The 22,574-nt window shown below is 44.1% G+C and overlaps 1 protein-coding gene across 6 annotated transcripts in view; it reads right to left on the bottom strand.

The window, feature by feature from the left end:
* Window positions 1-22,574, bottom strand: part of Arhgef28 (Rho guanine nucleotide exchange factor 28) — a 300,377-nt gene that overhangs the window by 41,438 nt on the left and 236,365 nt on the right. For all 6 annotated transcript variants that reach the window (XM_052743476.1, XM_052743480.1, XM_052743477.1 and 3 more), the window contains 9 exons: window positions 20,362-20,484; window positions 18,944-19,061; window positions 16,205-16,459; window positions 14,530-14,606; window positions 9,042-9,220; window positions 7,929-8,020; window positions 6,613-6,795; window positions 4,420-4,551; window positions 1,179-1,279 (listed from right to left, as the gene is read on the bottom strand). In XM_052743476.1, the coding sequence (XP_052599436.1) occupies window positions 1,179-1,279; window positions 4,420-4,551; window positions 6,613-6,795; window positions 7,929-8,020; window positions 9,042-9,220; window positions 14,530-14,606; window positions 16,205-16,459; window positions 18,944-19,061; window positions 20,362-20,484 (1,260 nt within the window). The remainder of the gene's footprint in view (window positions 1-1,178; window positions 1,280-4,419; window positions 4,552-6,612; window positions 6,796-7,928; window positions 8,021-9,041; window positions 9,221-14,529; window positions 14,607-16,204; window positions 16,460-18,943; window positions 19,062-20,361; window positions 20,485-22,574) is intronic.

Below are 22,574 nucleotides of genomic sequence, written 5' to 3'. Positions count from 1 at the left end.
TAAAGGGTCAGCTGCTCCACAGGTTAAGAGAAAGAGAAACCCGGACACACCATCTCATTCACCCTCCTGTGACTGAGCCCCAGGTAGGAGCCAACCCACTTTCTACGCAGAATTAATCTGCCACGGGCAAACTCTCTTTTTCTCCCTAAAATCCTAGGAGCAGTTGAAAGCTACACAGCGCAGGCTTCATGGGGAAGGAGCAGCGTTGTAAGGCAAGGAAGTTTAAAAGCCTACAACCAGAATAAGCAGAGTGAAAGTCTGCATTCACACATGAACTTGGCAAACGAGTGCTAAATCTGAGCTGACGTTTCTGTGAAATTCTGTAAGCCAGACTTGGTTCTGGCCTATGTCACCTATCCGGAAAACATGAACATACCATGTTGCATCTCTGATAATACATGTGCCACATTCTCACATTGATTCACATCGATACTTGGTAATGGAGTTAAATCAATGCTGGACAAAGCAAAAACTCTCGAACTGACTCCCCACCTCCCAGAATCCCAATGCTATTTCCTCCCCTGCTTATGAAAGCACACACTTGAAGCTGATAGGAAGCTGGATGCATGCCATTTCTACAGAGAGAGTTGCAGCCTACATGTTTCAAGAGTCAGAGCGAGAGCAGCACTTGGGAACACCTCGCCACAAGCCAAATGTGGCTATGTGAATTCAGAGTCTGCAAAAGGAAGGTGGAATATGGGTGAAGAGTGGAGGAGGATCTTGATACAGGACAGAAGCAAGACCGGCCCGAAGTGGAAATTAGTTCAGCTCCGATGGCGCCATCTAGTGGTGCAGCATCCCAGTGTCCGGGGCCGCCTCTCAGCCAAAGAGTTGCCAAAAGCAGTGAGGAAAAGCAGAGGTTGGCAGAGTGGAAAGCAGGCCCGGAAGTCAGAGAGCGCAGACACACATGGACACGGGAGGGTTTTCAAGCTTTTGGTTTTTTGTTCTTTTTTTTTTTTTTAATAACTTTTCAGTTTGTTTAACACCGACATGATATAGAAAGAACATGAACATTTAAAGACTAGGTTAGAAAGCTTCAATATAGATATTGAAACGAATCAGAAACAATTCAGGAAAAAAAGTATTTTCAGTCCACTCACTGCCTGATAGCTGAAGCTACTCTATAGACAAAGCAATGGGTCCTGGTTACTAACAAATGGTTTAACAGTGAACGATACCTTCTCCCCTGCATCAGAGACCGCCAAGTCCGTTACCACACCCTGGAGCCCGGGATCCACATCCCAACAGCCGCTTCCTTCTGTCCCTTCTGTGACTAGTGCTGGAAGCGCCCCATTGAGACAGAAACAAAAAGGACAACGTCAAACATCAGCCAGCCAATGGGGTTCTTCTGCGCACCGCTGACCGCACACTTCGAAAAAAGTAAAAAGAAACATCACAGGGTAATACATTCCGAGTGCTCCTACAGGGGGCGCTAGAGACAGACAGGCGCGGCAAGCCCACGGTCCCTGCCCTCATGGAGCTTACAGGCTAAGGAATACGAAGGCAAAGCCGTATCCTTTATCACTTTTTAATTGCGTTTCTTTCTCAGGCTCATGCGTCCGCGTGCTGTTTGTGGTACCGAGTCTACGGCTCACTTTCATTTCAGAGGGAAAAGCCTCCCCGGAAAGGAGACATTTCAAACAGGCGCCCGGTGGAACAAAAGCAAGGTCTCTTGGCAGACCTAGGTCCATACAAGGCTCCCCCGTGGCCAGGGCAAGAGCAGCAGCTGAAAACGTCTAGAAGTCTAGAAGGAAGGTCCAGAGGCGACAGGGAGACTGTTCTAAGAAGGCTGGAGGTGGCTAATGCTTTACGGCTGCAGAGTCATTAAAACCGAGAGCCTGCCCCAGTTTCTCGTCATTTCTTCTCACGTTCCCCACGTTAAGCTTTAACACTGTAAATACTGTACATTTAACCCACGAAAACACAGAAACCGGTCCAGAGGTGTTAAGTACAAAACACAAATTTACATTCACCCATGAAACCTCAGTCGGCAGGAGTTCATTATTTATACAAGGAGGATGTGAACTCAGTTAAAACTTAGACTACGTTCACCTCTTACTGATTCAAACCGGGCTCTTCAAAGCCAGGCCACACACATATACTTCATAGGAGCAACCAATGTCTGATCAGGACCCTGATCCAAATATTCATTTTGTGATGGTTTTTGTAAAAGCTTTTTTTTTTCCTTTTAAATATGATGTCATTATGCACTTGCATTTCTAACAAGGTTTAAATGAACAAAATCACTTGCATTATCTTTGGAAAATGACAGTTGTGAAGGATTCCAAAGGACTCCTCTAAACCAGAGTTTTCTGTTTGAGTGGAAACCATTTCAAATGAATCAACTGAAACCCACGGTCACTGTGTCCAGGCTGGCCAATGCTTACGCCATGACGGAAGGACAGTTTATAGTGATTTTTTCCAATCAAGTCTTTCTCAGCCCCTTTCCTCACATTCACATTAACAGTTAAAGGTTGGAGGAAGCCGATGTGGAGCCCCGTAGAGGTAGAACACTGGAGCTTCACTCAGCTTCTATGCCCCCAGGTTCAGCTTCAGGGCGGGCAACAGACTCTCCGCTGGACCTACCATTCTACAAAGTAGATTATAATCGTCTACCTTGGTAAAGTATATCGATGAGTAAAAACGGGACTTTGCTTGGCCTGTAACCTCTGACTGATATGGGCTTGCTTCACAAACAGCCTCCCCCAAGCCCACTGCAGAACTACTCTCAGTCCCATGCCTTCAATGAGGGGCCACTTTCCACCCTTACCAACTGTATAAAGAGATCAAACTCCTCGGAGCACTATGCTCCAATCCAGGTCAAAACTACATGGCCTCTGGTATACAGGATTCACCCCATGCCTCCTCTGCCTGACCCTGAGGACAGGCTGCACCGGTTCTGGCAAAGGGGTGTCCCCTTTAGAAGGTTCCCAAACCTTGGGAGATGTAGATTCTGATGGGGAGACCCTTTACTGCCCTGCCTGAAGAGAGGAGAGGACCCGCCAAGTGCTCCCAACAGCTGCAGGGGCGCAGTGGAGCCTCCCAGCTGTCCCTGGGGCGGGGCTGAGAGCAGCAGCATACCCTCAGTATTTTTAGAGAGGACTTCCTCAATGGCATAATGAGGCTCTTCTAAAGGAAATCACCCAGAGCGGTACAACTCCCCTGATGAATCTAGCTGTTCAAAATGAAAAACATATGTGCACATTCTGAAAATAGAAAGCCAGGATTAGATAAAGCAGAATTTGAGAGGGGAATAATTTTAGGTGCTTGCGATAAAACAACAACAAAAATGTATAGATTAAAAAGTTATACTGCTTCTAGACTTTCTACTGAACCAAAGGATTTGTTAAAGAAATTCTAAAACAGAGAGGGTGTGATCACACATACCTATAATCCTAGCACTTTCGAGAATCAGGAATTTGAGACCATTCTCAAACAATAGTAAATTTGAGGCCAATGTGAGAGCCACATGGGATCTTGTCAAAAGAAAAAAAAATAACGATTACAGACATTTTATCTGCATATAATTTCTTTGGTGGTAAAGTTTTTACCATCTTTACATGATGGAAAAATATACTCTTTGTGTTCTTGCTTTGAATTCTATATGGAACTCAGTCTTTAGCTGAAAACTATATATAAAACAGCATAGTTGGGCTCTGAGACATTGCTAATCTCGTTCTTTACCTCTTAAGTTTAAATGTATCAACAAGTGGATATGATGGTGTCCACCTGTCAGCTCAACACTCCTGAGGCAGGAGGATCACAACTATGAGATCACCCTAGGCTGCTCACAACACAGAATATATTCCAATGGAAGGGGACTCTCTGGGAGGCTTGGGGGTGTGGCTCAGTGGTAGGTTCTTGCCAGCATGTTGAGGCCAATGGGTTAATAACACTGGTACCACAAAACCCAAAAAAGAACTGTTTGGCCATCGTGTCTCTAATAATACCACCAAACCTCACACTTCACATGTGGGTCTGCAGAAGGTGGAGGGGCTCTTTCTAGCTTCCTGAGCTATGATTGCTTAGCTGATGTCCATAATAGTATGCCTGAAAACTTTTCTTAATGGATTGCAGAGATCCTTTAAAAGGGTTGAAAATCCTTTCAAAAATCCATCCGAGAAGTCATAAAAACTAAGGCAGGGTGTGATCTGGGGACGATGCAATACTCAGCTGGGAACAGAAGGAATACCCCACCAACATAAGACTCTTGTCTCTGTAATACGGGAGTCATTAACAGTCATATATAATATCTATTAATGGCCAGCATGATTATTCTCAAGGTTTTTTTCCCCCCCTAATTACAAAAAACACATTAAGTTCCCTTGAAATTAGGCAGTTAATGCTTTCCCTTTGTGTGGCCACTGTGTGTGTCGGGCTGTGCTCAGGCTCATGGCCAAGGCCGGCACTGTCACTTACAAGCAGTTGGTGATGCCGGTACATCGTGTGAGCTGAGCGTATCAGCCAGGACAGCTCCGCCCGAGCCTTCCTCAGATGCCTGGCTTCCATCACCCATCTTTGAAGCCTTCACCGCAACTTGGAGACTCTCAGCTAAGAAGGAGAAAAACAAAACAAAATGTAAACAATAAATAGAGAGAGAGAGAGAAAGAGAGAGAGTTTAGTCTACCACGTGTGTCGAAGCTGCACCAGGTGGGCGGCATGCGCCCCAGATTACCATGAATAAAGCTCAATGCAAAACTGTAAGTTTACTTAAAACATTATGAAATCATTTTGTGAATTAATTAATTGATTAGACTGTAACTCTGTCACGTGGCTCTTCAGCATGAAATTTGCAGATGACGGTCTGTTGCATCACAATGGTTAGATACTGTGATTGACCAAAAGTTGATAAATCGTATTTGCCAACAACTGTTATGTAGCCCAGAAACTAAAATTTTGTCTTATTTTTCTCTTTCTTTCTTTTGTTTTTCTTTTTTTTCTGAAATAGGGCCTCGTGTAGTCCAGGCTGGTCTCAAACAGCTATGTAGCTGAGGGTAATCTTGAACTCTTGCCCTCCTGCCTTTCCTCTCAGGTGCTGGGATTCCAGGCATGTGCCATCATGACTGGCTTATATGATGCAATAACTGAACCCAGGGCTTGATACATGTTCAGCAAGAACTGTACCAAGTGCATCATGTCCAGCCTGCTTTCATAGTACTAGAGGTTGTATAAACGCATGCACATAAACACATACAAATATATCCCCCAAAGGGTGTGGCCTGCAAAGACCAAACCGCTTAGAGCTGCCCCCTTCCAGAAAAATTATAGAACCCTGCAGTCTATACCAACTGACAACAGCATCCCTTTGCACAGAGAATTTAACACAGTTTTAAAAACCCAAGGTATAAAATATCTCAAATGCAACTTTCAGTAAATTAGTATATTGAAAACCTTCCTGTAATTCAATTAATATGCATGCACTATTAGGTATTAGGATTTTTAATGCTGTTACTAAGAAATACTAGCTATTCCTCAAAAGAGTGTTTCTTCAAACTTGCTTTAAATAATGCACATTCCCATCTGTGCTCTAGTCCTTTTGGGAACTACCAGGCCAAAAAAGGAGACATGTTTACTTGCATAAAGGAGTCTCAGCTAGCATGTGGAATATTACTATTTCTAGGACCTTGTAATTATTTCTCAAGCATCCTCACCACATTTTGACCACATTCGAGTCAGAAAACTACTCACGCACGGTGCATCTATTGTCCTGGGGCTATGGTTATTTGATGACTAGCCAGGGAGACTTGAAAGAGAAGAGGGAAGAAGACACTTGCAGCTCTGGCCACACGGAGGCGCAGGAGAGCAACAGTCCCCAGTGGGACGGGGAAGAAGTTCCTAAAGGGTGGAAACTGAGCAGCCCCGGGAGGATGGGTGGGATTCAGGAAGAGAATGGGAGGAAAGGGGCAGTCCAGTGGAGCAAAGGGGCTTTTTAAAGTGTGCACTCAACTGTCTTGAGACAATGATGTCCTCACTCCAATGAGAAGCCCTGTTCAGCTGCTGTCAGGTATGGATCCTTGACCCGGGATGGAGTCTCATCTGCAGCCTACATGGTCTACATGGTGCCTCCACTGCTGTGGGTTCCCCTGAGCAGGCCCATGAGTGCATGCTAGCTCCTTCATCACGTGGTGAGCCAAAAGAACAGAAGGCCAATGGGCTTCCACTCCCTCGTTAGAGAAGAAAGTGGAAGCCACTGGCTAAGTAAAAGAGCAGGTGATTTGGTCCACTAAGGCTCTGCTATGTGAGTGGGGGTATCATGGGTGCCTGTCAGCCTCCTTTGCTTCATTTCCCAAACATGCCCCCAATCTGTCTACTATTCTGCTTCCATGACCAACGGTCCCGGACACCCCCATGTAAATAAGATTCACCCCCTCTCTGTAACTCTGTAATGCTCCACTTCCTTTATTCTGCTTCTTTTTCTACATGTCACTTCACGATCTGACATACGCATTTCTTTATACTCTGACATTTCTGGACCACGGTTTCTAGGAGAATAAGTATTCTGTTGCATTCTGCTGCACCCTCAGCACCAAGGCCACCATGTGTGACACGGAGCAGGCACCCAATAAACATGTTCTGAGTCCGTCGAACCAGATCATCTCCAGAGCAACTTGCCTTCTCTCAGGGCTGCGGCCAGCAGGGAGGCTGCCTGGGGAGGCTCTCCAGGGTCAGGCTTGATGAGCAGGTGGGGTTCCAGGTGGACGTCCTCAAAGCCGCTCAGTTCCCCAAGTTCAGCGTAGATATGCAGCTTTTCTTCCAAGTACGTGCAAATTTGTTGGTCTTGGTTACTGAGTATTTCTGTGGCATAACAGTCATCGTAAGCGAGATTATTTACAGCATGGCTACAAAACTCACATGAAAATCAAGTTAGGAGAAAAAGACACCACGATTTAGCAAGCAGTCAGACCCAAGACTTTCGTTGGGTGGGTGAGACTCAGATTCAAATTCTGATGCCTTCACTGAGTGACTGTGACCTCCTGCCAGTGACTTAACATCTCTCCTCCCATCATCCACTGCACTTGATAAATAAATGTACTTTTCCCGTTCTCCAAATTCCATAAAACCTCACAAAGCTATTCTTTGTGGAGAGCCTTCTATTAAGACTGAGTACCCAGCTCAACAAAGAGAAGTGAGGCAGCCCTCTCTTCAAGGAGTGACGGCTCCTAGGGGTGAACAGGGCAGGGCTGAGAGGCCTCAGTCTTCAATGTCTGTCTTGGCCAGAGCCAACGCTAGTGTATGGTTCTGTTTCTAAAACTCATCTTTGCATGCACCAATTTTTCCCTGACTTCAATGTGTTACAGGAGTCTTAGAACCTAGAGATCTTAACTAGCATCAACTCCAGAGAGTCCCTGCTTCAGTTGGTTAAGGGAGTTGAGGAGCAGACAGCAATTTTTTGTTCGTTTGTTTGTATGTTTGTTTGTTTGAGACAGGGTTTCTCTGCGTAGCCCTGGCTGTCCTGGAACTCAATTTGTAGACCAGGCTGGCCTCAAACTCACAAAGATCCACCTGGCTCTGCCTCCCTAGTGCTGGGGTTAAAGGTGTGTGCCACCACCGCCTGGCCAGACAGCAAATTTTTAATCACCTCCCTAAGTGACGTAAGGCCTGGAGTTGAGAACTGGTGAGATAAACGTATTTCTTGACTTCCCAGGGCCCTCAATGGCCCTCCTGTTGAACTCTTGTCTAGTCACAGAAGCCTGACATGGTGGACACTCCGGTGCTCACCAGAACCACGTGGCCACAATTATTGTTTCACACGTGCTACGTGTATGTGCATGAGTATCTTAGTCACTTGTACCTTGTCTATGGATGGGTGATTTTAAGAGGTGGAGGGTGGGCAGTGTGGACCTCAGGTGCACACAGTTAATTATTGTCCTCACCACCACTCATGACTTCAGGAATTTCCCACCACTCAAGAACACAGGACATTGTACCTTGACATTGCTGAATTTTGGCCACTCGGGCTTCAGCCTTCCGTCTCTCTTCATCGGACTCACTTGTCCTCCCTCCTTCTTCCTCTGGACAACTTTAAAAGACAACAGTCAAGGCATCACTGAAACCAGTTCCAAGGATCTCTAAGCTTATTAGAAAAACATGGGAACTTGGCAAGAGAACTATCCACCAAAGCAAAAAAAAAAAAAAAAAAAAAAAAATCAGCATGAAGAGAATTCATTGTTCCTCTTTTTCAAAAGATTCATTTTCTTGAGTATGCACACGTTACAACATAGTTTCAAAGTCCGCTCTACAGGATGATTCAAATATTCCAACCCCACCGCCCCCTCCCCCACCTATCACCACCACCACCAGCAGCAGCAGCAACAGTGACATTATGTCACCAAGTGCAACTAAGATAACAAAATTTTGGGTTTTGTACCATTAAGGAACCCCTCTTGATAGTGGAAGGGTTGTGAGACAGATAGTAGGCTTCCATACCGGGTAGGTATGGTAGAGGTGAGAGCAACTTATACCAAGCTCATCCAACTAATCAAATTACCGGTAAGAATTATCCCTCCCACCCTCGCCCCTCATTTATCAAAACTATCCTTGCACAAGTAACAAGCAGAACGTTGACTGAGAACATTGAGATTCACCAGCCATTTATTTGAATGGTTCCTCGGGCGCACAGAGAGATGGAAGACAGGGTCCCTGCTCACAGGGAGCTTCCAATCTAAAGGAACACGCACACCACCTGCATGTAAAACATCACAACTATGGGCACTAGATGACGAGCGCCAACCCAGTGCTTTAGAAAATGGGTGTGACAGCATTTCAGGTACGACAGAGAACACCTGGACTGAAGAGGTCTTCGTGAAACAGGTGAGCAGGCAGGAGCCACAGCAAAAGCACGCGGGCGGAGTGGGAAGGCACGGCATACAGGGAGGTGTGCAGAGGACAGAGCTGCAGGTGACATGCTACGGCAGGCGAGGGCAAAGGTCAGGGAGCAGGCAATTCTGGCTGAGGCAAAGTTTTCATGCAGGGGAGACATGGTTAGAACACGTTCCCCGACGGAACAAGGACGTCCCGCAGAAGCACGACAGCGAGGTTACCTTTCCACGGCCTGCTGGATCCGCCTCATCCAGTTGTTTCTTTCCTCCTTGGAATTGGTGTGGATCTCATACATCTCCGGACCAGCAGAGGACGCGCTGATCAGAAACATGCCTCTCTCCTCGTTAGCAACTTCTCTAGCAATAAGCTTCTGAAGCGAAATAACCGAAGGCTTCTGGTCCTGCGAGAGTTAAAGAGGATGCATGGGTGAAACCGCAGCGTCTCTAAACCAAGAGTCACATGGAACCCAGGAGCCTTCATCCCCCTTTGTCATCCTTTTAGAAGACATCAGAAGTTCTCCAATGGAGAGGGAAAAGGATATCACATTAGCTCTTACGTGGCTATGATGATGTTTGACACCATCAACTGGAGACACATCATTCAACACATCAGCTTGTGGGGGACATTTCTTAATCAAACCCCAAAGCAGATAGAGAATGAGGACTTGGGGGAAGAATTATCCTTATGGATGTCAGTTTAGAGACAGGAAAGATGGCTCAGTGATTAAGAGCAAATACTGCTTTCTACGGAGGACCTGAGTTTGGTTCCCAGCACCCACACTGGGTGGCTCAAAACCACCTGTAACTCCAGCTCCAGGGGTATATGATGCTTCTTCAGGCCTCTGCACTCACATATGCATACCTACACAGAGACATACGTATTTTTAAAAATAAGTAAATATTTTTAAAGATTTATAGTTTAAAAGGGTAATTTTAAAGAGATCAGAGGGTGAAGAAAAAAATTTGATAAACTACTGTGGTCGAGGAAGAAGGTATTAAAAAGGTGCTTGTGAAGGATGAGAAGCTAGAGCCCATTGAATTTAGAAATAATTGCAAGACAGTGATGAAAACAGAACCCTAGGAAATAAGGAAAGAGGTCATCAAATACAATGTAGAAATGGGCAGCCATGACCTGAGAATCCCTAGACCTCACCAACCCCTTCTGCTCCAGATCTCAGCCCCAGAACTGCTGCAGCTCTACCCATAAGTGGCTCCTCCTCACCAACCAGATGAACACTGGGTGAGCAGGACTGGCCCTAAATCATCTTGCCCCGCCAGACACATTGCCTTGCATAGAAGAGGCATGCAATCAATGTCTGCAGAACTGGATTGAACATAATTCCATCTGAGGGAAACTGGAAGACAGTCTAGGAGTTGGTGTCCAAGGTAGAATGAAATACTCCTGCCAGCATTTACTGTGGGCTTTCAATGCCTCCGTGCTATGCCTTGGGGCCTCACAGATGAGACCTCAATAGCTCCACACCTGGCTCAAGAGCCATGGTTGAAAGAAGGCCAGAAGAATGTCTGCAGGATGAGAAGGATGTGGGGGATGGAATCTGCTTTGGTCTGTGGCTCCCACCACTGTTTAGAGAGCCAGCTACAGCATGTAGTTTTGTTTCTTCCTTGTGGACTGAGGGAAGACTATATCCAGAGTTTGCCATTCTATGTTCTCCCCTACTGATTTCCTGGCGTTGGCTTGCCTGCCTTTCCAGTATTACATAGCTATGCCACATCTGGAGTTATTGGCCAAGGCATCTCTGGAGTGCTTTTCATGTTTTTCAGAACAGTGGGGGGGGGGGGGGGAAATAGATCATGATGGAATAGACTACTGGTCTACCCAGTCCCATGGTTGGCCTCTGGAAATGGAGGCTAAATCAGTTTTAAAGCAGATCTTGAACCCCTCTGTAATGAGAGGTCCTCTATCTAAGCATTATTAAGATCCCTTTTTTTGTATTAGAGATCTATGTTTTAGCTTCCTCTGAATGTATATACATAAAAATGCAAGGTGAGTTTGAGTTGCTTGAAATGAAAGAATGTGAAATTATTATTAGTTGGTTAGTGTTCCAGAGAAAGGGAGGTGGTGGCAAGATCTTTCAAAAGTGAAGAATAAATAAAGGGTAGAAAGGAGTATTAATTAAATTCCTAGTAAATAAATTAAAACCAGAAGGCATCAAAGGCATGCTTGTCATTATTCATATTAACTACACAAACACTGGTGAAAAACAAGATTCAATATCCTCAGGAACGAAGGCAACACATCAGCTTTGGGGACAGATGTCACACACCGATGATGCAGGGGCCTAATGCAGTCTGCCAGGATAGTTTGCTGTGCCATAGCATTCTAAAGCCATTTTTTAAAATTAGCAACATTTGTGAGTAGAAGTCTTCACCTTTTAGAAATACTATAGAGTTGGGGGTGTGTGGTAGAAACAGAATACTGGCTAACCTGGACCATATTCTCACTTAATTTATAAACACTGGTCAGTATGCATGACTCACCTTGACCCTGGACATGTGCTCACTAGTTGAGGACAGTCCCCACTGCTTTCCACTGTCTTCATCAGACTCACTGTTGACTTCACCCATTTACATTCCTGCTCAATCTCTACAGACATCTGGAACGGAAGGCCTCTGATAGAGGGGAAGAGGGGAAGGAGAGGCTGTCTCTTGCTGTGGGATGTTCTGTATGTTGTGAATATGTTGCTGTGATTGGTTGATAAATAAAACGCTGATTAGCCAGTAGCCAAGCAGGAAGTATATGAAGGATAAATAGACAAGGAGAATTCTGGGAAGTGGAAGGCTGAGTCAGGAGACGCCAGCCTGCTATCCAGGGAGCAGCATGTAATGGCACACAGGTAAAGCCATGGAACACGTGGCAACATATAGATTAACAAAAATGGGCTGAGTTTGAATGTTAGAGCTAGTCAGTGGTAGGCCTGGGCTAATGGTCGAGCAGTTTTAATTAATATAAGCTTCTGAGTGATTATTTTATAAGCAGTTGCAGGGTCCGTGGGGCTGGGCAGGACCAGAGAAAACTTCAGCTACAGTCTATCTCCAGTCCAACTGCTACCCCATCTCCACTGGTGCTGGTTCTATCAGCTAGTGATCCCACAGGGGCAAAAGGACCTTAAGCTTGCTTCATATTTTAAATTTAAACTTACAGGTGGGCATGTTCATGCTGTCTTTTCTACTGTTTCAATGTTGAAATTGCCTTCTTTAATATTCAAGAGAGTCTTCCTGGACTTCTGGAATTGCAGGAAATAGGTGTACCTACTTTATTCTAGATCCTATTTCCAGCTGAATGATCTTTTTAAAAAAAAATTAAGCTGGGTCTGGAGAGATAGACGGATCAGAGGTTAAGTGTGTTAAATCTTCCAGAGGACGATTCCTAGCACCCATGCCTGGAGGCTCACAACTACCTATAACTCTGGCTCCAGTGGATCTGACACCCTTTTCTGGCCTCTGAGGGTACCTGCACATGGGCATACACACACACACACACACACACACACACACACACACACACACTAAAACACTCTTGTAAGGACACTACTTTCTACTCTTAATTACTTTCAGATCCTTCTGGCAGTTTCCAAATTCATCATGTCTTCTATGCACCAAGATAAGCACCGATGAAAGGTTTTCCTACTGAACAAAGGGAATCTCACCTCTGGGTCCTAGAATAAGGACAACTTTCTAAAACATTATATGGGAACTAGGAAACACAGACATGTGCATACGCTGAGGTAATGAATCAACTCCCTAAGACCATCACTATAAGATATCTATGACACAGGGGCTACTATCAGATACATGTAGAAAGCATATGACCTAAACATAGGGTACTTGACTCTCAAAGGCTAAGAGAATGCTTTCTCCTTTGCTCCTCAATATCACCTTTATGTGGTGAAATACTTTAGGTATGTGTCATACTTCTAGAAACAGCCAACAGCAGTCTTCTGTCTTCCACAGCCAGAGAGTCTACCAAAGAGAGCCGAGCTTATTTGGTGGGTTGCATTCCTAGCCCCCTTCCTCCTCCAAAAGGTGGTACACATAACCCCAGGAGTCATGTCATACTTCAAATCATACTGTAAATTGAACATCACAGCTTGATCCTAATCCCCATGCTATGCTGTTTTAGGAAACACAGTATCTGACTTTGTCTTGTGCCTTTTATTTTTCTGGTCTCACTATGTAGCCCTGGCTGTCCTGGAACTCACTATGAAGACCAGACTGGCCTCAAACTCACAGAGATCCGCCTGCCTCTGCCTCCCAAGTGCTGGGATTAAAGGCATGCGCCACCACTGCCCAGCTTAGCTTGTGTCTATTTCTTGATCAGTCAGCATGCTATTAGGCTTATCAGACCACTCAAAAGGCAGGATCCACCTCTTGTTAGGTGTTTGGAACTAAAGAAATCTTTGTTTCTACAGAGATTTGCTGTGACAATTTCTCTTCCAGCCTGGCCCCCAACATCCCACAGATAAGCACAACAACCCCATCTTCCTGGGTTTTCCTCTGGGTTCTTGAGCTTCGCAGGTAACGTCACAGGGAGGGAAGCTACTAGACAATCGGAAAGTTTTCATGAAATTTATAATAGATAAAGTGCAAACAGGTTGGCATGAGGGTGAGGGTGTGTTTAGGGCTAGCCTCTGCTTTAGCCAGCATCAGGGTGCAGATGAGAGGCAGAAGACGCCTCTGAGGCCAATCTGATGAGCACAGGCAGACAGGTTCCAGCCTTTCCTTGTCACATCCCAATCCCTGGCCAGACATGCTTTTCTGTTTTCTCTGGACAGCAAAACTGAAACTTTATTAAAACTTGAAAGTTTCCAAAACCAAGTGGAGTAATACCTGCTAAGGGACCCAAATAGCCTATCTCTGGATGTATAGTAAACACTTACCTTTCCAAGGTCACCCTTAAACTGTCCCTGTGAGCATCGGGCTTTAATTTTTCTCCAGCAGAACATGATGCCCCATGTCACCAACAAGGGGCTAACCTGTGACATCTTCCTCCTCTATACCCTTTTGGATCACACAGATGCTGTAGAAAATACACTAAAATCTACTTATGTGCTACAATGAGAATGATCTACATACCACAAAGGGAGGGGACACATGAATGACCGTAGTCATGAGCAGCCACTATGGCAGGAACAAGGACCTTCTTTAAGCCTGGTGCTGCAGCTCAGTGGCAGTACATTTGTCTAGCATACAAAAGGTTCTGGGTTCAATCCCCAGCACCGTGAGAAATGAAAGATACTCTCCTTTAGAAATCACCCTGTCTTCTTGTTTGGCAGAAGAGAGACATCACCGCAGGTTATAGGTGAGGTGGGCAAGTGACATGGTAAGACAACCCTCCAGCAGGAAAAAAGAACAAGATGTTGGAAACTACCCATGCCCAATGCTGGTACCCCAGTTGCCAGAGCTGAGCATGGGGAAGGTGAAGGTGGAGACCAGAGAAAAGACCCAGATAGCCAGGGAGGAGGGAGGGACTTGAGGCCCTGAGGGCAGTGTCCATTTACCATCAATACTGAAATATTCCAATATTTTCACAATTGATTAAATTGCCTGCTAAACCAGCTATGGAATCTGCTATAGCAGTGGGAATATAGTGCAGACATATTCTTGCCAAGTGACCTTTTTATTTTATTAGGAAGTTCAGGCACCACAGTGCTAACTAGTAAAGATGTGCATCACGTGGTCATATACTTACAACAGCTGCAAAGATGTATTTCTGGTCTTTTTCTTGTAGGAAGAGCAGCACATCAGTTAGAAGCAGAGCCAGGATGTCTTCAAAGACAAAACCATGACGGTATTAATGAAGGGAACCACAGCCTGGATGACTTTACTACCTATTTGAATTTCATGCTTGACATTTAAATCCGTTTAACAAAACTGGAAGACTTTTCCATGAAAGTTTTATTTAGAAAAGCCCTTTTACTATGATAGCTAATATCTACCATAGTTAAAACGCACAGAAAGCTGTTTAAGTGTATAGATTTGCATGTAGCACCCTAGATAAACTACAGGATTGTAACAAGAACTAATTCTCTAGAAAGTATTTAAGAGCAGTTTTCAAAATGAAAGAAAAAAATTCTATATAAAAGAAGGCTCTGAGATGGTGAGATGGTGTGTGCCTGGAATCCCAGTACTTGCAAGGCTGAGGCTGAAGGTCATGAGTTTGAAGACAGCCTAAGTTACATAACAAGACCTTATGTCACATGTACTCCCTCCCCCCATGAAAGAAGGTCCTAAGAGAATAGAACATGCCCTTCCCTTTAGGGGAAATGTAGCTAATTAAAAAAATGTAAGGGAACAGCTTCCACATCAAGTGACGGAGGGAAACCTGCTTCATCTAGGGCTCATTTCTCTACTTCCCTTAGAAACTTTGAAGAACCCCCTTCCTGTGACCACTACATAGTCTAGTCACAACAGACGATTCTATTCAATGGACAAAGAGAAGCAGTATTGTGTGGGTTGCAATTAGCAGTTTTTCAACACAACATTGCAAGCTATTCATCAGCAAATACCTTTGTTTATGCTTCCATCAAAGCCTGCTCATCCTCTGGTGGGCAATGACCTTCAAGTGACTATAATAGAGTAAATCCTTATTCTCCCTAAAGATGTAATTAAGATGAAGGAGGTGTAAGGTCCTTAGAGACTGTAGAGGACGCTGAACAGGCAAGCATTTAAGCTTGGCCTTCAAGTCCAAACCAATAAAATCAAATCTCTGAAAGGAGACTCAAGGGCCAGTCAGTTTTTCAGGCCCCAGAGATATAAGAAAGCACCAGACAGCAAGGTGCTAGCTACAAGCTAAGTCCTTGAGAACCTCAATAAATAGCTCTAGACCCTAAGCAGACTAACACAGTCAAGTTTAAGCCTGTTAGCAAATTGAGCCACTGAGGAAGAGCTTACCCTGGGGCCAGTATACAGGTAGATGAGTCATATTACTGAATAACCAAGATGATATTTAGAGTTTTCTCATTTCTCCCCTCCACGGTCTGAAAGCCCCAGGCTATCTTGGCACACAACAGACTCTCACTATGTAATGTGGGCTGTTCCTGCTTTCAACACACCACATTTAGCAGAAAATTTCTATGCCAACAATGTCCAGAACTCTCAACTCCTTTGATTTCACACATCACAGGCTTTCACATTCATGAAAGTACATGTGAAGGATTTTTCTCAGGACAGCAAGTCAAGCATGTGTATCACCCAGTCACATTTACCCACTGAACTTCACAACTTGATATTTCAACTTACAACAGTCAAGGGTTTCTGTAGGTGTACCTGCAAGTCAGAACCACTTTTCTTTTGAAAGTCTGTCCTTGGTTGAATGAGTACTATGTATGAAAGGAGGAGAGATCGGATTGGTGGAGCCACGGTACCTTTGAAACGGCCTGTAGCAGTTTTCCAGTAGACAAGCCCATCATGCAAGAGAGCCCTTTCCTTACTCATCAGGGCCTGCTTTCTAAACACGTGGCCATTTTTGAGCTTTGTGTATGTTTTGTTTTCAATTTTATTCAGGATCTCCAGCCATTTTTGGTTCTTCTCATATTCATTGACTTTTAGATCCACAGCTGCAATCATGTCTTTAATTAAGCCAAGAGCTTTGCAGAGGTCTTTGTGTTCCTCGGTCCTTTCTGCATGAAGGAAAAAAGGAAGAAAATTATAATAATTCAGAATACTAAGAGAGGTTATTTTTTCTTAAGTTTTTAAATATAACAAAGACCTCGTAAGAAAGATATTGGATTAAATTCAAATATTAAAATATCTCTCTGCACCACCACAAAGAAGCAATACAATATTTGATATAAAAGATGTGCATCAGTAGGTGTGCATTAGCTGACAATAAGATGTGTGACCTTCAGGGAAAAGTCTGCCTCTCTGTGGCAGTGTCATAGTTTATCTTCATTGTCTAGGTGTCTAGATTGGGAAACACGCTGCTGGGCATTTCTGGGAGAGCTCCTGGAGACGCTCCACTCAGGAAGTCCCACCTTCAATGTGGGCAGCACCACTGCTTGGCCGGGGGACCCAGACTCAACAAAAATGGTGAAGCAAATGGAGCGCCAACATTCATCTCTCTCAGTTTCCTGTCTGCAGATGCAACGTGGCCAGCTACCTCACACCCCTACTACCATGCCTTCACCGTCATGACTGACTGTGTGCCCTCAAACTGTGAGACAAAATAACCCTCTCCTTCCTGAAGTTGCTTCTCCTCGGGTATTTTGTCACAGCAACACAATGTATCAAATGTGATAGAAGCAGGGACTATGGATTAACCTGGGCATTCCTCCCTCCCTAGAAACAGGAAAGCAGGTAAATCCCACACTGCGTTGCTAAGGACTGGACCCAGCCATGTGACCAAGCTCATGTCCTCTGAAATGGAGCCACAGGGCAATTTAATGCCCCCAGACTCATTTGCCTTCTGGGTTACATTAGCATAAAATCAAGGTTTTATTATTCTAATTAAAATGGTTTTGGCTCATTTTTTTTCTTTTGATTATGAAAGAAATGAACATATTTCGAGGACCCTGGGCACTGTGCCTCAAGGAAGCCAGCCAGGCTTATGCACACAGAATAGACAGATAGTCATCAGCTCCAACTGCTCTTTAAACCACTGGCCACTCCTGTCACCCCCAGATTGCCCTAAGGAAAGCCTCTGGGGGAGCTCCTAGAACCGCTTCCGGAAACCTCAGATGAAAGGGAACTGGGTTTTTTTTTCTGTATTTGATGATAAAGATCAGCTAGTTGATATTTGCTCAGGTGCCTGGACCTGAAGAGCTAAAAGGAGGGGAGAAAGAGGGAGAGGGGGAAAAAGAAAACCAGCAGAGAATCCAGAGGCTCCCCAGTGCCTGTAGCTGCAAGGACACATGTTTAGAAAGAGCAGCCAGCCGTGGAAACAGTCCTCCAAAGGTCTCCCTCCAGAGACATCCCAGGTTCTCAGTGCGTACACAGACGCATGTGAGCATTATCAGAACGTGCAGAGATCACATATGATGTCCATCTCTCCAAGGAGGAGTCCTCCAAAGGTCTCCCTCCAGAGACATCCCAGGTTCTCAGTGCATACACAGACGCATGTGAGCATTATCAGAACGTGCAGAGATCACATATGATATTCATCTCTCCAAGGAGGAGTCTTTCTCACTACCTTCCAAAACACACCACATGACTCCGCTCTCCTGACAGGGCCCTTCCCCTCCAGAAAGGAGATTAACTTCTAAAGACACTTTCAAAACTAAGAAAGCCAAGGAAAGAAAAGTGAAGTTGAATTCCCAGATGACTCTGAGTAATTCCAGGAGACAATACAAAAGCTGACAAATCACTATCTCCCAATGCCTTCCAACTCAAGATGGAACAGCACCAGACTCCCAGGGAGCCTTTACAAATGCCCCTCTTGAGCTCCACTCACACCTCCAGACCCCCAATCTGCAAGTAAACACACCCCCTGGTGAAGGGACAGCTAGCGAAGTTGAGGAGCGCTGCCATCTAACAGTCACATGAACCAATGGTCAGAGGCTCCAGGAGTGACCTGTGGCAACACCTGCCAGGAGGAGGCGGCATCTGTGTGCCACCATGCTGCCTCTGCCTAGAGCTGGAACTCACAGTTACAGCTTGCACCGTAAGTGGGGCAGACCAGTGTTGTGATCTACCTGCCGATAACTTGGCATGGGATGAACCTTGAAGCAAAGTGAGCTGACCAACACTATCGGAGAGTTTTGTCTCTGGGGTATTGCAGAGAGTTAAGAGAATTCACACGATGCAAACTCAAAAGCTTTCATTTTGTTTCCACTCTTTTGCTGAGAACAAAATCCATGATGCTTTCTCGATAGACTATTTTTGCATTCTCTTATGCATCAAATTATAAAGAACCATAAAAGTGGTAGAAGGAAAGAACCAGCTTCTGCAAGCTCTCCTCTGACCACCACACCATGGTGCATGCTAGTCTCCCGCACCCCACCCCACCCCCGCCACACACAAAATAAATGTAATTTTAAAAAAAATAATTTCTCAGAATGAATTCCAATTCAAAGGCTTTAAAAGCTTGTGCACAATGAAAGCACTGTGAAGGCCACAACATTCGAGGCTCCTTTGGGCCCCTTCAGTTGTGATTAAAACTAACTCACCCTTTGTATACTGCAGGATCCTCTCCACCAAGACCGGGTATTTTGTGATGCGCTGGGTGACGAGCAGGATGCACTCTGGGATTCCTCGGCGGCGAGCCAAAAGGTTGCTATTTCGGACCTTGCAACGTATACACATTTTTATATACACCAATTATTTTACTTGAGAATAATTCAAAATCTACAACTGTCTGATTTGTCTACACTTCACTGTAACCATTAGTTAAAATGTACACATTGCCATTGCATTTTGTATTTTGGTTGTTAACCACCAAACCCCAAGGTGTGGGGAAGTTTCAAGTTATACTGATGCACTTCTCATCTCCAAATGAACATACTCTCAGGGCTCAGGGTTAGCAAAGGCTTTTGGACAACAATGGAAATCTGAACGTGCTCATGGTCACTGTTTTTCTAACGTGTCTTCCTCCACCTTTGCTCTTACATGCCGGCACTTCAAGTCCCTCCCCACAGAGCGATCCTTTCCCTAAACATTTCCAAATACTCTTAAAGTCCCATTGCACATGGGTGTGAAAAGAAAACCAGAGGGGAAAGCTGGTAGAACTCAGAGACTGGCAAACCAAAAATGTAGGACCCGGAAGCATGGGCAAATTTCTTCTATAAGTAAACGTGAAAGGTAGGGAAAGAAGGGAGCAAGGGAATTCAAGTTAAAGGAGGTTTAAGAGACGTAACCACAAGCCAGGTAGCAGTGACACACACCTTTATCCCAGGAGGCAGAGGCAGGCAGATGTCTGTGAGTTCAAGGTCAGCCTGATCTACAGAGCTAGTTCCAGGACAGCCAAGGCTACACAGAGAAACCGTGTCTCGAAAAACCAAAAAGCCAAGAAAACGGAGGGAGAGAAAGAGAGAGAGAGAATAGAGAGAACAGACTTATGCAACAACGAACCTTGGCCAGGTCCTGGCTTAACGATGCAGTTTCAAGAGATGAACGGTGAAAATTGAAGATCAGAAAATGACTGATAATTTAAGTGCGTAACGTTACCACAATACTTTAAAAGTGTTCAGAAAGACATAGATGAAATTATATGATGTCATGGATTTGGGTCAAATTAATCCACTCTGAAACAAATTCATGGGATAAACGGATCCTCTCTTTGCTTTTGCTTTGATTTTTCTGATACACAACTTGTCAGTGTGTGAAACCACGTCCCAGAACTCTGCCAATATTCTCAGGGGCCTGGGGACTACGACCTTACAGACACAAGCTAGCAAACGCAATGGTCTGGGAGAAATATTTTACTACCATCTAGACTTTCCATCTTTGCCATACACCCATCACTTCCTTCTCCTTCCCCTGAGAACTAGAACCCAGACATGAAACTTGTTTAGCTCCTTGAGACACAAACACGAACTATCGCCCCACAGTGACCTCCCACTCTACAATTCAGTTGAACGACACTTGCCTTAATGAAATTCTGAAACTTTTTGTTCTGCTGGAGCTCTTTAAAGAGGCTCATGGCTTCTTTGTGATGGCTGCAGAACTCTCCATAGACCTTCTTCATTTTGCTTGCATTTTCTTCTGAAAACTGAGCACATTTCCATAACGGTTTATAAATGCACCCATGACGTGCATAGAGAAAAGAACGTGTAGTTTTTATATATTTCAAAACATCACAGATTTCCCAAATATAATCACTCCCCTCCCCCAGGTGCTTCTTAAAATAAAAGGAGACAATTAAGTAGTAAGGGCCAACATAACAGGATCATATTGTACTAAACTAATCATCAAGCAGCCAAATGAAAAACATCCAATGTTTTAATGTTTGCTCCATTTTATGCAACGTATTAAAACTTCTAGTAGTATTACTTTTTACACTGAATGTCTGACATCACAAGTGGATCACAGGCAGGTGATTGTTAGCCATGATGAGATGAGAATGGAGAATAACCAAAATGCTAATTTATTAACTGAGGGGAAAAGGAAAGATGTGGCCTGAATGTTTCCATCAGCCTGACCTGCAGGGAGAGCTTCATAAAATTCAGAGACATACAGCAGTGTTGGGTGGCTTGGCTGCATAACTTAGCTGTGGTTTTTGTTTTTGTTTTTACGACTACGATAGTGCTACATGATTGTGTCCACAAGGAAGGTCATTGCAACAGAAAGCCTCCCCAGAAAAGATTTAAAATGCATTCCATCATCTTTGGCCTTTTCTCTTTTGCTCAGTTATACCTGCGTTGATGATACTATGTCTGAAGAGATGACCCTTAAGCCACAATGGTTAAAATAAAGTCTAACAAAACACACTTGTATATTGAAAACTACACAATACTGATACTTCAAAAATCTAAATGACTAGGGGCTAGAGATGGCTTAGCAGTTTAGAGCACTTGTTGCTTTTGTAGAATACAGAAGTTTGCTTCCCACACGGACACTCACAACTGTCTGTAACTCCAGTTCCGAGGAATCTGATGCCCTCTTCTGACCTCTGCTGGCACCATGTGTGAAAACAGTTCACAGATGCACATGCAGGCAAAACACCATGTGCGTATAACTTTTTTTTAAAGTTTTGTGATCTAAATGAATAGAGAGAGAGCTTTACCAAGTTCACAGAATGGAAGGATCAAAATAATAAAGGTGTCAATTCTTCCCAGGTAGATAATACAGGTTTAACCCAAATCTTATCAAAATCACAGCTACCTTTTTATAAATATGCGCAAGATTCTTCTTCAGTATACAGGAAATGCAAAGAAAACATCTAAAAACTTCTCAATACAGTAGGAAGACTCCAGTGTTCAATTTTCCAGATTATTGCACAGCTCCCATTTTCAAGCCAGATTGGAAAGATGCAGACCCAGTGCTCAGCAGAACAGAATAGAAACCCATCATGGACAAGAGATTTTTGGCAAATGTTCAAAACCTAGCTCAGTCAGGAAGAATGGCCTTTCAATGATTGTACAAAAATAGAAAAGGAGATAAACAAAACAAGAACCCCAACCTTAAAAAACTCATAGAAAACTAACTATAAAATCCAGAAATAGAATTTTTAGGAATTTATTGCAACAAAGTCAAAACTTGGATTTGTAAAAAAAATAAAAAAATAAAAAATAAAAAATCTGTACCTAAACATGGCAACTTGATCTGTAATGGGTATAAACCAAAAGTAACAAGATGTCCTCCTACAAGTGAGCAATTAATCAAAGCAGGGTACATCCACACCATGGAATACTACTCACCAGGAAAAAAGAATGAACTGCTGACACATACAACCACTGACATGATTGAAAGAATTGTGTCGATTCCCTAAAGACTACATCCTACACAATTCCACTTACACAATGTTTTTGACAATGACAACATGACAGAAATAAAGCATTTCCACGACTTAGAGAGGGCAAGAGGGAAGTAGGCATGCGTAAGTGTAAATGGGGACCCTTGTGATAAGAACATCGTCTTAACAGTGCGGATGTCAGTACCCCAATTGTGGTGTGGTAGTTTTGGAAGGTGTTATTGTTGGAGGAGGGATAACGCAAACAATTAAAATTTTACATAGCAAATCTCAGATCTTAGCCCGTTCCTATGGAAACCACAGAGAGACAGAACGCTGAGCCTCATTTTTAACAACTTTCGGGTAAGCCTTATGTCCCTGAAGTTAAAACAACATAAAAAACCTGATTG

Source organism: Peromyscus californicus, unplaced genomic scaffold (assembly GCF_007827085.1).
Source record: "Peromyscus californicus insignis strain IS unplaced genomic scaffold, ASM782708v3 Scaffold_18__1_contigs__length_77618521, whole genome shotgun sequence".
Lineage (NCBI taxonomy): Eukaryota > Metazoa > Chordata > Mammalia > Rodentia > Cricetidae > Peromyscus > Peromyscus californicus.
The sequence above is the reverse complement of the archived record's forward strand: the minus strand, read 5'-3'. Positions and strand labels throughout refer to the sequence as shown.